The 14534-nt window shown below is 33.9% G+C and overlaps 1 protein-coding gene across 1 annotated transcript in view; it reads right to left on the bottom strand.

The window, feature by feature from the left end:
- Nucleotides 1-1769: 1769 nt before the first annotated feature.
- Nucleotides 1770-14534, bottom strand: part of CAPZA2 (capping actin protein of muscle Z-line subunit alpha 2) — a 61473-nt gene continuing 48708 nt past the window's right edge. The window contains exons 6-10 of the mRNA XM_047694767.1: nucleotides 14089-14168; nucleotides 10500-10578; nucleotides 8115-8186; nucleotides 3642-3704; nucleotides 1770-2784 (exon numbers count right to left, since the gene is read on the bottom strand). Of these exons, the coding sequence (XP_047550723.1) occupies nucleotides 2644-2784; nucleotides 3642-3704; nucleotides 8115-8186; nucleotides 10500-10578; nucleotides 14089-14168 (435 nt within the window). The 3' untranslated portion in view covers nucleotides 1770-2643. The remainder of the gene's footprint in view (nucleotides 2785-3641; nucleotides 3705-8114; nucleotides 8187-10499; nucleotides 10579-14088; nucleotides 14169-14534) is intronic.

Here is a 14534-nt window from a genome sequence, read left to right as displayed (position 1 = left end):
AAATAAATTTAACTCCTCAAAAATCTCAGTTTTAAATAACACATCACCCTAATCACCATTTCCTACACTGCCAGATCATTCCCTTCTAGTAACCCAACTTTAACTGTACCTATAATCCACTGATTGTGCCACATTTTCACTACTCTGCTCTCCTCCTGGCTTCATTTCCCCCTCCTTATCTAGCTTAAGTTCCATAGGCTACCATTACAAGTTTATCCCCTCACCCCATGGTCAGTCAACCTCTCTTGGCAAAACCACAGCTTTGGTTAAATTTAATTAATCTACTCTATGCCTGCACCCATGCAGCTCTACATGCTTAAGAGAGCCATAGTCGCTGGTCTCACTTTAAATCCTCACTAACCTTGGGGCACCTGGATGGCTCAGTGGGTTAAGGCCTCTGCCTTCGGCTCAGGTCATGATCCCAGTGTCCTGGGATTGAGCCCCGCATCGGGCTCTCTCCTCGGTGGGGAGCCTGCTTCCTCCTCTCTCTCTCTCTGCCTGCCTCTCTGCCTACTTGTGATCTCTCTGTCAAAAAAAAAAAAAATAAAATAAAAAATAAAAAATAAAAAAAAATCCTCACTAACCTTGAGTTAGCCTTCATTTTGTCTAACTACCAAACCCTATCACCAGATCCATTCACTCTCTTGTTCTTCCAGCCCAGAGGACCTCTCTACCTCCTGTCTCCAGTATCTAACTGCTACATGTTATTTCCCCTTGAAATCAAACACTGAGCTCCTGATCAGCCCTACCCCCAATTTCTCAACCCCCCAAATGTCTCTGACATTTCTCTTTATCTCATATTCAGCAATCAAATTTTGGCAAATCTTTTTGATTTTACCTTTAACACATATCCAGAAATCACTACCTGTATAGCCTATAGCTACCCCCTCAGACCAAGCCACCGTTTGCTCTCAACGAGGTCACTGCACTAGCCTAACTGTTCCCCTAATTTTACCCTTGCCTCCATACTTCACCCTGAAGTCATCACCTTAAATGCATGTATTTTCAAGATCACACTCTAGGCTGTTAAACAGCCAAAGTAACTGACCTTTAGGGGATAAAAATCCATGACAGTCCAACTGATATGACTGAGCTAGGCAATTAAAGATTCACCTAGTATATAGTTCAGAATCATAAGACTTTTGAAAATGTCTTTTAAAGAAGGGAAGAGACAATTAACATTGCTAATTCATTTTCTTCAGAAAACCCAATATGGCAAAACTAGAGAAAACAATTTAACGAAATTAGAGAAAATGACTTAAATCAAGCCATCAAATTTCAAATTAAATTCTCAGTGTTTTCAAAGCCCAACTCTGACTTTTAAAAAGAAGTTAAGTAACATGCTTTCACTGGGAAAATTTTTAAATTCTATACAACTCAATCTAATGAAATATTTTATTGTACATAATGAAAGTGGTGTTTTTAAAAAAACACTTCCAGGCCCAGACATCTTCAAAAGTATGTGAGGAAGGGATTCCACTGGAGTATAATAACCATACTCGACTGAATGAAACCATAAATCTACCCCACTCTCTACAGTAAATATTAACATTCACTACAGGTTTAAAATTCCTGTAGCATCAGTAAATCTAAATTTTAAAATATTACAAACATGCTTATGATGCACAGGAAGGTGGAAAAATTTAGACTGTAACGCACACCATATGTACTCCCAGCTTTTCTAATTTACAACCAGTTAAGAATCACAATATCCAAAGAAAGTATTTTAAAATAGTATGACTCATTGATAAGTGATATCTACTCAGATAAATAGGAAAATTTTCATTTTAATGTCACATTGAATTTCAGTACTTTTCAATCCAAGAAAAGAAATAAACTGAGACATGGTCATGAGTTCAGGATTATATATATTACAATTTGCCTTGTTATAATACATTTGTGGCTTTATGATAAAAATAACTCAGGGACATATGGAGTTCAAGCTAATCTGCGTAACTGTCACAAGAAAAAAGCATTAAATGCATTTCTGAAATAAGTATTTTCATTTAATTTCAGAATCTCAAAACAGCATTAGACCTTGGCCTTGTTTTAAAAAAGTTTAGTTAAACACTAAGCTAGCTAAATAACCTTCTTGAAAGGTTCAAAACACAATTGACATAGAAAATGCTTTCCCTCTAATCTTGATCTTACATAAAATGGTAGAGGTGAGGGGGAAAAAGGTAGACAATTTCTTTAGCAGCATATATGGCTAAATCCATCAACCACCTTAAACTAGAATGTCCATTATTGACGCCATTAAAAAGAACTGGGCAAATACCAAAAGTTACCCACTTCATAAACCAAAAGACAACAATTTTAGGGTTATGATAAGTAAAATATTTTTGAAACACTTCAAAAACTTTTAACATTAACCTAGAGGAATCATCTCTTAATTATAAGAAAGAAAAGTATAACAGAAAGTAAAAGACATTTAAACTAAACTGATTTTCAATCCTCTTTGAAGAAATGAAAAATAATGGTTGATTAGCTAAGCTTTGTGCTCTAACCAAACTAATTAATTACAGTGATTTTAAATGGCAACAGCCCATCTGACTGGGTAGCTTGACAGTTCTGAATACTTTTGCAATGATTTTTTTTTTAAACGCAAAGACATTAAAATGATCCGGTCATGCAATGTTCATCTTATGCATTCTGCATCTCTTTGCCAATCTTGTAGCTAAGGATCTTGTTCCAATCGATCTTAGTGCGTGTAACTGGCAACTGTCGACGTAAGGCTTTGAAAGTAGTGTCCGACATTGTCTGATAATTCTCACTGATGGCAGTCTATGAAAAACAGTAGTTAAAAGTTTAAAGAAATAAAAGAAACAGAAAAATTTATAAAGCACACAGATGTTTTAGAAAAACCTTTATTTAAGCAGCCTATTTCAGTTTTCAAATAGTCAAAAAAAAAAAAGTCAAATAAAAACCCCAATGTGGTTTTAAAAGCTGTTTAAAAGCAACTAAAAGAGGGTCACCTGGGTGGCTCAGTCAGTTAAGTGTCGGACTCTTGATCTTGGCTCAGGTCTGGATTTCACAGTTGTGAGTTCAAGAGTCACATGCTCTACTGACTTAGCCAGCCAGGTGCCCCTAAAAGAAAAAGCCTATAATCATTTTGAATAATTAAATTTAATGAAATGAAACTGCAAATTAGATTTAATATTTGTATATTCTCATTTTGGATCAATTTTACTATTTCACTCAGAATAATTTTACATATTATTGTTTGCAAGGAGCAGAAATATGGCTAATCCACAAATTAAATATGTAAATTCAAGAGTATAGTTTAGAAGCTGATAAAAATAAGAATATAAAGTGAAGTAAGATCTAAACAGACTGCACATAATCTAAATAATACTTTGGGAATTACTTCATAAATTAAAATTTCCGATCAAGAACAAAATAACCATTTAAAATCTTGCATATTATGATTAACACTCAAAAATTACAGTTGGCTAAAACAGAGTTTTGGCCATTTTCATAAGTCTGTCACTGAATTAAAAACAAGCAAATTAAAAAATATAAGACTATGTTTTATTATAGTGAAACAAATGAAAAAAAATTTAGGCTCATAAATGAAATTAAAATTTCAGTGCAATTGGTTAAAACAAATATAAATTATGTAGTGTTTTTGAAAAACATACCTGGTATTCATTTTCTGCAGCTTCTACAATCTTTATAAATTCTTTTGCTGTTTGCACCTCATTCTGAATGAAAAACAAAACCAAACGTAAGTGGTAATTTAAAATTATACCACTATTTAAGTTTTCCATTTTTTTTTAGTATAATTGACACACAAAGTTGCAGTAGTTTCTGCTGTACAACATCGTGATTTAACAAGTTTAGACATTATGTTATGCTCACAAGTAACTACCATCTGTCACCATACAGTGCTAATAAAGAATCATTGATTATATTTCTCATTCTATGCCTTTTATTCCCATGACTTAGTCATTCCGTAACTAGAAGACTAGTTTCCACACACCTTCACCATTTTGCCCTTCCCACACCTCCACTCTCTCTGGCAACCATTAGTTTGTTCTCTATATTAGTATCTTTTTGTTTATTCATTTGTTTCTTAATTCCACAAATGAGCGAAATCATATGGTAACTCACTTTCTCATCTTATTTCACTAAATGTAATATCCTCTAGGTCCAACCATATTGTCATACATAACACAATCTCATCCTTTTTTATGGCTGTATAATATTCCATTGTACGTAGAGTCCCCTGATCTTCCTTATCCATTTGTCTATTGGGGGATACTTAAGTGCTTCCATATTTTGTCTACTGTAAACAATGTTGCAATAAACATTCCTATATCTTTTCCAATTAGTGTTTCATTCTCTTTGGGTAAATATCCAGAAGTGGAATTATTGAATCATATGGCATTTCTATTTTTAATTTTTTGAGGAACTGCCATGCCATTTTCCACAGTGGCTATAGTAGTTTGCATTCCTACCAACATTGCATGAAGGTTCCTTTTCCTTCACATCCTTGCCAACACTATTTGTCTTTTTGATTTTAGCCATCCTGACAGGTGAAAGGTGATGATGTATCATTGTGATACTGGTTTGCACTTCCCTGATGATTAGTGATGTTGAGCACCTCTTCATGTCTGTTGGCTATCTGTATGTCTTCTTCAAATAGGATGTCTATTCAGGTCCTCTGCCGATTTTTTAATTGGACTGTTTATTTTTTGGGTGTTGAGTAGTCTAAGTTTTTTTTTTTTTTTTTTTTAAGATTTTACTTATTTATTGACAGAGAGAACACTAGCAGGGGGAGCAGCAGGCCAAAGGAGAGGGAGAAGCAGGCTCCTCGCTGAGGAGGAAAGCCCAGCATGGGGCTCCCGGGATCATGACCTGAGCTGAAGGCAGATGCTTAACCTACTGAACCACCCAGGTGTACCTGTCTAAGTTCTTTATATATTTTGGATATTAACCCCTAATCAAATACATCATTTGCAAATATCTTCTGCCACTTAAGAAGTTGCCTTTTTGTTTTGTTGATGGTTTCCTTCACTGTACAAAAGCTTTTTATCAGATGTAGTCCCAACAGTTTATTTTTGCTTTTGTTTCCCTTGCCTTAGGAGAGACATACTTTGAAAAATGTTCCTAATGCCAAGGTCAAAAAAATTACTGTGTTCTCTTCTCTTCTAGGATTTTGATAGTTTTAGGCTTCATATTTAGGTCTTTAATCCATTTTGAGTTTACTTTTGTGTACATCATTATTATTTTTAAATAGGTATGTCAATATACGTATAGTTACTGCTTTACTATAGTTTAATATGTAACACAGAAATTATAACAGTGAAAATATTGTAGGATCAGTTATTCTAAGTCCAAGGGAAACTAGGCAGAAGTATTTTGAAAGTCTGCAGAATGAGCCTGGTTTCACTGTTTAAGGGAAGCAAAGTATTAATAATACATATTGATGAGAAAATTATAACACTTAACATGAATTTGACAATCTTTACAGGTAAAAAGTTAGTCATAAATTTCTAATTAATGACTGTATCTAAATACTAAATATGTACTCAACAGTATTTACCACCATAATAATACAATTTTAAAACATTAGGAAAAGCTTATTTTATTTATTTTTTTAAGACTTTATTTATTTATTTGACAGAGAGAGAGATCCCAAGCAGGCAGAGAGGCAGGCAGAGAGAGGGGGAAGCAGGCTCCCCGCTAAGGAGAGAGCCTCATGAGGGGCTCGATCCCAGGACCCTGAGATCATGACCCAAGCCAAAGGCAGAGGCTTAACCCACTGAGCCACCCAGGCACCCCAGGAAAAGCTTATTTTAAAGTTTAAGGTGAATTTACTGTAGTGTTTAAATATTTTCTGGAAAATTAACATCCCAATATATGAGTTTCTTTGCTTTTTTCCTAACAGCAAAAAAGTTAACAGTGTTAATAAAAAATTCTCTAATATCTTACTTTATGTATGTCTTATATATTTACACATATGTATTTATATTTCTATTATATGTGCATTTTTTTTCTGTCCAAAAACAGTTAAAGGAAAAGAAAGAAAAGAAAAGAAAATCTTGCAAAATAAACTAAAACATTCATTTCTAAAAAGCAGCATAAAAGGTGTATTGGTCAAGTTTAATTACTATGACCACCTCGCAACAACTCCACAGTCTGTAACTTTGAGGACAACTGTCTTTTAGGAAGAATCTTTGCTGAGTGTCAAACTAAAGAATATAGTACCAAGTACTCTGTTAGGCAAAAGTTACATGTATGGACATGATAAAGAACAATACCAAACACAGTGTCTCATGGAAAACCAGACCTTAGTTTCTTTTACTGGCAAATTTTGCAAGTAGAGTACCATTTAGCATAAATGCAGAAGTCACTTAAATGCTAGTGAAACATTTTCTTAAATACCAGCTCTCCTCTCTTCCCAGGTAGCAACTGGCCTTACACATTCACACATGTTTCTTAATGTTAAATCAAATGCTTTCTTAAATTAAAAATTAACTCTTCTTTGTATCTGTAGGTTAGCTAATTTTGTATATTAGTAGTTGATGTTTATAATATATTGGCATTTTTAGGTCTGCGACACAAAAGTTTATAGGAAAATATAAAATTGACTATTAATGTTATATTATTAATACCACTGGGGCAAAAAAAAAGATCCCACAAAGAAAGAGCTGCATGTGTAATGGAAAGAATGTGTGAGAGAACTACGTGGGGAAATAAAATCAAGTTCAAATTTCATGAATTTGAAAGTTGAACTTCAGAAAAACTTCATTCAAATCATAATCCAGATAGAGGGGAAAAACACAATAGAGTTTAAAAGTTGAGTAACAGAATCAAAGGCCTAAATTTAAGAGCTAAAACTATAAAGTTCTTATTAAAAAAACCCTGGAGTAAATCTTCATGACCTTGGGTTAGGCAATGGTTTCTATTAATACACCAAAAGCACAAGTAACAACAACGATAAAAAAAAAAATAAATTGGGACTACATCCAAAGTAAAATCTCTTGTTCTTCAAATGATAACAATCAAGAAAGTAAAATAACACACAGAATGGGAGAAAATATTTGCAAATCCTGTATCTGATACAGGACTTGTATTCGAAACATACAAGTAACAATTACAACTCAACAATAAAAACACAAATAACCAATTAAGAAATAGATGAAGGATCTGAATAGACATTTTCCTGAGGAAGATATTCAAATAACCAGTAATACATGAAAAGATGCTCAACATCATTATCCATCAGGAAAATGTAAATAAAAACCACAATAAGATACCTCTTTATACCAAGCAGGATGGCTATCATGGAAAAAGTGGAGGCCTCGTAGACAAGTGATGGAAATGTAAAATGGTGCAGCCACTCTGGAATAGTCTGGCAAAAGTTCTTCAAAAGGTTGAACACAGAACTACATATAACCCAGCAATTCCACAGCCACCAAAGAAAAATTAAAACAGAAAAATGAAAACAAACGTCTCCACAAAAAATAGTACACAAGAGTTCAAAGCAGCAAAAAGTAAAAAACAACACGAAGGTCAATCCAACTGATAAATGGATAAATGCAATGTGGTATATGGAATATTATTTTGGAATAAAAAGGAATGAAGTACTGATATATCCTCCAACACTGATAAACATTAAAAACATCATGCTAAGTGAAAAAAAGTCTCAAAAGACCACATATTATAGGATTCTGTTTATATGAAATGTCCAGAATAAACAAATCCATAGAGTTAAAAGGTAAATTCACAATTGCCTAGGGCTGAGGAGGGTTTTGGGGAAAAGCTGATGAGGGAGACAGATGGGGAGTGACTGCTAATGGGTACAGGGTTTCTGGAAGAACAAAACATTCGAAATTAGATTGTGGTGATTATACAGTCTTGTGAATATTCTAAAAAGCACGGATGGAATTTTATACTTTAAATGGGCGAATTGAATGGTATGTGAATTATACCAATAAAGCTGCTAAAAAAAGTTATATACAGACTTTCAGTTAACTTACCATCTTTAATCTATTTGAGAACACTTTAATCTAAAGCAGAAATATTACTTAAAATGTTAATTTCAAAACTGTTCTGGTTTTATAGAAGTTATCAGGTTGTTGAAATTTTATTTTGAAATTACTTACAGACACTGTTAGGGAATCTTGTATATCTTTATGACTCACTAACTGAACATTACCATCTTCATAATAATGAACCTATTAGAAAAAGAAATTACAGAAACCACACATTATAGGAATCATCAAGATAGATCTTCACGGCTTCAACAACACATCAGTGCAAATGACTACCAATTTCAGTGCTAAACCTAGACTTCTCTGCTGAGCTCCTGACCTTTCAAACTCCAGGATAACTCTTTCTGTCCTCAGTCTACTGAGGAGATTAATTTACAGTTCCTGTAATGACTGAGGCAAGCCCTCCACTGACCTGACTCTGGACATTTCTACCTAAGAGATATTCTACTGATAACTAAACTCAAGATTTCCAAAACTGAGCACACCATATTCCCTCCCAAATATCATTCCTCTTTTGTGCATTTCCACCAACCATTTAATTCCTCAAAATTCAGACACGAGTTTATTCAATAAGCATTAGCTGAATGATTACATGCCTGCTACTACAGAAGGTTCTAGGGATGCACAGCTTTTAAAAAAGAGTCCTTGGCCTTACTTTTCAATACAACACAATAAGAGATATGTACAAAGTACAAAGAGAGTCTTGGGACACTGAGAGTCTTCAGACTCTCTGAGATTTAAGAAAGGATTTCAGAAAAGAGGTAACAAGACTTGGGTTCAGCAATATAAGTATGACAACAATTAAACCAGGGAAGATAATGCAACTGAGCTAAGAGAACAGCATACTGTAGAAAGGCTTGGAGGTCCTTATGGTTGGAATGTGTAAGAGACTGGGGAGCGAGAAGAGTGACTGGAGAAATAGGTAAAGACAAATCAATTTGGGCCTTGTGTGCCATGCAAACACGTCTGGCCTATCTAGTAAGTGAGAGTGGTCTTACGAAATAATATATCCAGATTTAAATTTTTAAAGATTTTTTTTTTTATTTATTTATTTGATAGAGACACAGTGAGAGAGGGAACACAAGCAGGGGGAGTGGGAGAGAGAGAAGCAGGCTTCCAACTCAGCCCAATGTGGGGCTTGATCCCAGGACCCTGGGATCATGACCTGAGCTGAAGGCAGATGCTCAGCAACCGAGCCACCCAGGTGTCCCCCAGATTTAAATTTTTAGAAATCATCTTTGTGATGATGGCAATGTGAAAAATAGATTGAGGGATGGCAAAGGGTCCAGATAGTCAATAAAATAACAATTATATGCTAGGCATCACGCTAAGTGATGAAGACAGATCTGTGAATCAGACAATCCCAGCTCTCAATAAGCTTTGGCTCAACAGAAGCACAATTTTAGAAATTATCCAGGTGAAAGCTATTGAGACCCAACTGAAGGAAAGAATAATTCAACAGTAATGGTCATCATTCATCAAGCACTTCATGTCTGACTCTGTTCCAACCATTCTGCCCATATCAACCAATCTTCAAACAACCATATAAGCCTTCTACTGCTGTTTTCTTTTTTAGATTCATGAGGAAACAAGCAAAAACAGCTAATATTAAATGATGTCCTGTGGTCATACAAATAATAACAGACAGATCTGGGATTCAAACTCAGGCAGTCCGCTTTCAAAACCCACACTCTTAGCCTCTATTCTCTATCCCCTAATGGACAGTCATAACAAGACATAAAAACAACAGGATAAAGACTAGAAATGTATAGTGGAGTCAAATGACAAAGCAGCTGTATCTGATCCATCTTTATTCCTTTATGGCTTTTAGCACAATACCTTTCATGATAGTTAATGAAATATACTGAATAAATAAGTGAACCAGTATAGAAAAAGACCAGTCAGTCTTTAACCTGTTTAGTAATATTTATATTCAAATACTTCCTCTTATTTATCAAATGTTCTTCTATATAAACATTTGAGTTTATATTAAATGAGTCAAAGAATTAAATTATGGTGGGTTTCTTATAAGAAATCAAATATGAGTACAGAAGATACTTAAAGGATAAATGTCATATCTACATTTTTAATATATACACACAATAAATATATACTTATATATCTATATGCACATACATACATTAATATTATACCTCAACCAATTCCACCCAATTCAGGAGACAGAAGAGCACAACTCAAACTCAGAGGCTGCTTGGAGAAACAAACTGTCTGAAGAGCAGACCAAATGGCAGCATCTAATTTTAGCTGTGTTTTTAGAATCTGTAAGCTATCCTTGCATATTTCTGATGACTAGGGAATGAACTGCAAGGTTATTTGAAAGATGAAATCAACACTACTTGTTTTCCCCAATGCCTAAAACAAAGATCTAGAAAAGAAATTTTTATTGTGTACTGAGAAAAAGTAAATTTATGAATTAGTTGTCTCCTTGTTCAGAATCATCAAGGGAACACTAAACAAATTCTTTTTATTTCATACCTGAATTTTCAAGATGCCAACCACCTGAGTGGTTGAAGGGGTGATTGTAAACTTCCACTCTGACCTCCAACGACCATTCCTTAAAAATAAAAACAGCAGCTGTAAATAAGGTAAGGAAAATAATTTGAATAAATTTTAAGTTCCAGATTTAAATTTAATGCTACAATATGAAAGTATGGGGGATGGATGCTGGATATTCATTTTTAAATCACTGAAATATTTAAAAGAATCAAAGGGTTAAGTTCAGTTATGAGCTACATTTAATCTTCATCCTACTGATAAGAAAGGACATATACAATGGCTACAACTAAAGAATTCTAAAGCTAAGGCTTAAAATACAGATCAAAACTAAATTATATAAGCTACTTTTTGGGGAAAAATTTTAAGCTACTTCTTCACAACTGACATACTTATGCTTTAATTAACAGTAAACTGAATAAAGAGGTGAAGGGGAATGGGAGATACAGGCTTCCAGTTATGGAATTAATAAGGCAATAAAGGGATAAAAATACGGAATATAGTTAAAAGTATGTAATAACGTTGTTTGGTGACAGATGGTAGCTATAACTGTGGTGAGCACAGCATAACTACAAACTTGTCACATCATTATATTACACACCTCAAACTAATGTAACCTTATGTGTCCAGTATACTTCAATTAAAAAAAAAGAATAAACAGAACAAATGTTCAGATTAGCAGGGGCTTTTACAAATACAGTCAATGCAGTCTGACAGCCACTGAAGAGTACAAAGTACCAAATATTTTTTAAAAGAATGGGTAATAATACAGTATTTTAAAGGTTTTGATATCTGGAAAGAGGCTTTATATAAGGAGTTGTGTCAGAAATTTTCTTCTGTTCCAGTTTAGGATTAAACTTCCACATAAAAGGCATATCCTCCTCTCACTTAAAATGGCTTTTGGTATGCAAATTAAACACATATTAATGGTAGGAAATTGTGACATTACAAACAAGCATCCAATATGTTATTCATTTTTGCCTCCCAGATAATGAATTTTATCCTTTTTTTGGCCTTTTCATGTCAACTTTCCTTCTACCCCTAGTAGCTTTTTTTAAAATTTTATTTATTTATCTGACAGACAGAGATCACAGGTAGGCAGAGAGGCAGACAAGAGAGAGAGGAAGGGAAGCAGGCTCCCTGCTGAGCAGAGAGCCCAATGCAGGGCTCGATCCCACACTGGGATCATGACCTGAGCTGAAGGCAGAGGCTTAACCCACTGAACCACCCAGGCGCCCCATACCCCTAGTAGCTCTTTGTATGCTAAACACATATTCTGAAATTCAGGTTTATACCTGTTAGGTTTTTTTTTAATAGTAGCATATGTTTCTGAAATAGTCACAGAGTTAGAATGGATCACTGTACTGGCTTTGCTATAAAATTACTTCTGGGTTCCTTGTAATATTCTGGCAATCTGCCCAATCATGAAAATCCACAGAATGAGAGTACTCATATCTAAAGTTAACACTTAACATGTGAAAAGTACTCTCATTAGAACAATGCGTATGATCTACAAAATAAGAGAATTTTATACCATGCCTTGATTTTGAGGGACATCCGAAATTATCCGTAAGTAGCTCAGCTGGACAAAGAACCTAGGTCTATTTATTTTTATTTCGTGATTCTGAAAGAAGTAATTCCCTTTATTTAGGTATTAGTATTGAGCTATTAAGTTCTAAGCATATACACTTCTGATTTATTATGACAATATGCATATATAAACACTGATTACAAAAAGAAAAAAAGGAATTCTAAATTGAGTAATGGTACCAATTTAAGAACTATTTCAAAAAATCCTTCCACAGGCATTACTACTATACAGTAATGGTAAATGATGCTGAGTCATAGCCTTTTATCAATGGAGTATGTTATCAATGGAGTCGAGATATACTAGCTTTTCTTTATATTCTTCTTTTCTCTTCTATTAACACTGTAATTACAAATGTGTATTATTCCCTAGACATTAGGCAAAGAGTAGAGCCCAAGAAGAGAATGTCCTAGTGAAATCTATTAAATGTCCATGATGACTATTATCTTTTGATTTTAATTCTATCTGTATTTTAGGTGCACTGAAGTATATTTCTTTGTACCAAAATATTTAGATTTTACTGAGATTATTGTGATACGTGATGTCTACCACTCTGAATGTCATTTAGAATTTATCTTCTTTAAAGAGTGGAAGTCACTTTTAACTTCCATGATACAATGTTCACTGTGGTAGTTTAGGAGAAAAATTCAGAAATGGGAAGCAAATTAGTAAGAACAGAGAACTCAAAAACACCATCTTCATTTTACATATGCTAAAGCTCAAACTGTTTTTCAAAACTGATCAGTAAATTCACTATAACATCTCTAAATATATATTGAAATAAAACTTAGCAACAAGAATTTTCCTTTAATAGTTCAACTCAACAAGATTTTATGATACATATCTTGGCACAAATTGCATAAATTAATAGATTTATTCCTTTAGGATACTGGTAGGTTACTGCTACAAGATTTTATGCTTAGAATGGAGAAACTACACTTTTATTAACTTTATATACCAGAATCTTTAGGGAACTGCAGCTTGTCATTAAAGCGTACATTAACATATAGAATTGACTTTCCTTCAGTGATAATGGATTGCATTTCTCCAAATGTTCTTGGTTAACCTTATAACCTTGCATTTATTTCTAAGATGGTTAATAGTGGAGCAATCTTGGGCCATGAACCAAATTAGTCCACAGGGGTTATTGATACATCTTACTTTACCCTCAAGAGCACAACCAACCAACTTGGCTAAACAAGTCAAATATTATGATTACACTTATTCTGATGATCTTAGCAAAAAGATGATCTTAACAAAAAAGGAGGATAAAGGTAAAGATTTCATTCAATTTTGAATTTATAAAGTCTTGTAGAACCTCAGAATTTTATAAAGAAGGTGTCCCAGAAACAGTCTTGTCTAAAAATACAAAGGCTCAACAATTTGTCAAAAGTCCAAGATTAACACGGCAAGTCATGCTTTAAGGGACTGGACTTTTAGAAGGAATAATCAATGAATTTGATTATAAGATTATAATTTAATTACAATGAAATTATGATTGTAATCTGCCTTACTGTATAAAATAGTCATTAATTCCTTACATTGGCCAGCCAAGCACAAAAAAATTCGCATGTAAACATCTACTTCAGAGCCCCCAAAGTTCACCAGAAAAATCACTGTTCTTTCCCTTTATAATTACCTCTGTCCTCTTCTCCCATTAAGTCTCAGTCAGGAACAATCCATTCTCAGAAAGAGCATATGGGCCTGCCAACTGGTCTGCTTGCAGGCACAAATGTTCCCTTAGGATGCTGCTTGCAAGTCTCTAAAAACACTCGATGCAATCCCACGCTCTTATTCAATGTCAATGGGTTTACCGCTACCTTTAAATAATATGCTGATTATGGAGTAAATAGCTTTCTTATATCAAAAGTCTCAAGATTCATGTTTAGGCATACACAAACAAGGTACAGGTCCAACCAATAAAACAAGGACTACAAAGGATATAAATGTCAAAATTCCCCAAAATATAAAATTTTAACTTACCAAAAGTTTTTTGCTTGGAACTGATGGCTTTCTATGCATGCAATAATGGTTTGCTGTCCATCTATTTTTTTACCATATACCTTAATGGCAAAGAAAATAAAGAGAAGTGTGAATTCAGGGCCACAGAATGTTCAGCTTTAAACATCTGCATAAAAAAAAAAATTGTAGAGCACTTTGGTAGGAACATATAGAAGAATACAGAGTACGTCATCATTCTAGTATAGTAGCTAGAAAAACAAGTACTCCAACATGTACACCTATCATCACAAATTCTTGGTGGATCATAAAAAAAAGCACAAAATTTATAAAGTAAAACTCATTACTATACTTTAAAAATATTCACAAACATCCTAGACATACTATACTTTTCATTCCAAATACAGGTATCACAAGAAGTGTAGACAATTCATTTTAAACATGCAGATACCAATCTGGCTGTTTCCACA

This window comes from Lutra lutra, chromosome 11, assembly GCF_902655055.1.
Source record: "Lutra lutra chromosome 11, mLutLut1.2, whole genome shotgun sequence".
Classification (NCBI taxonomy): Eukaryota; Metazoa; Chordata; class Mammalia; order Carnivora; family Mustelidae; genus Lutra; species Lutra lutra.
The sequence above is the reverse complement of the archived record's forward strand: the minus strand, read 5'-3'. Positions and strand labels throughout refer to the sequence as shown.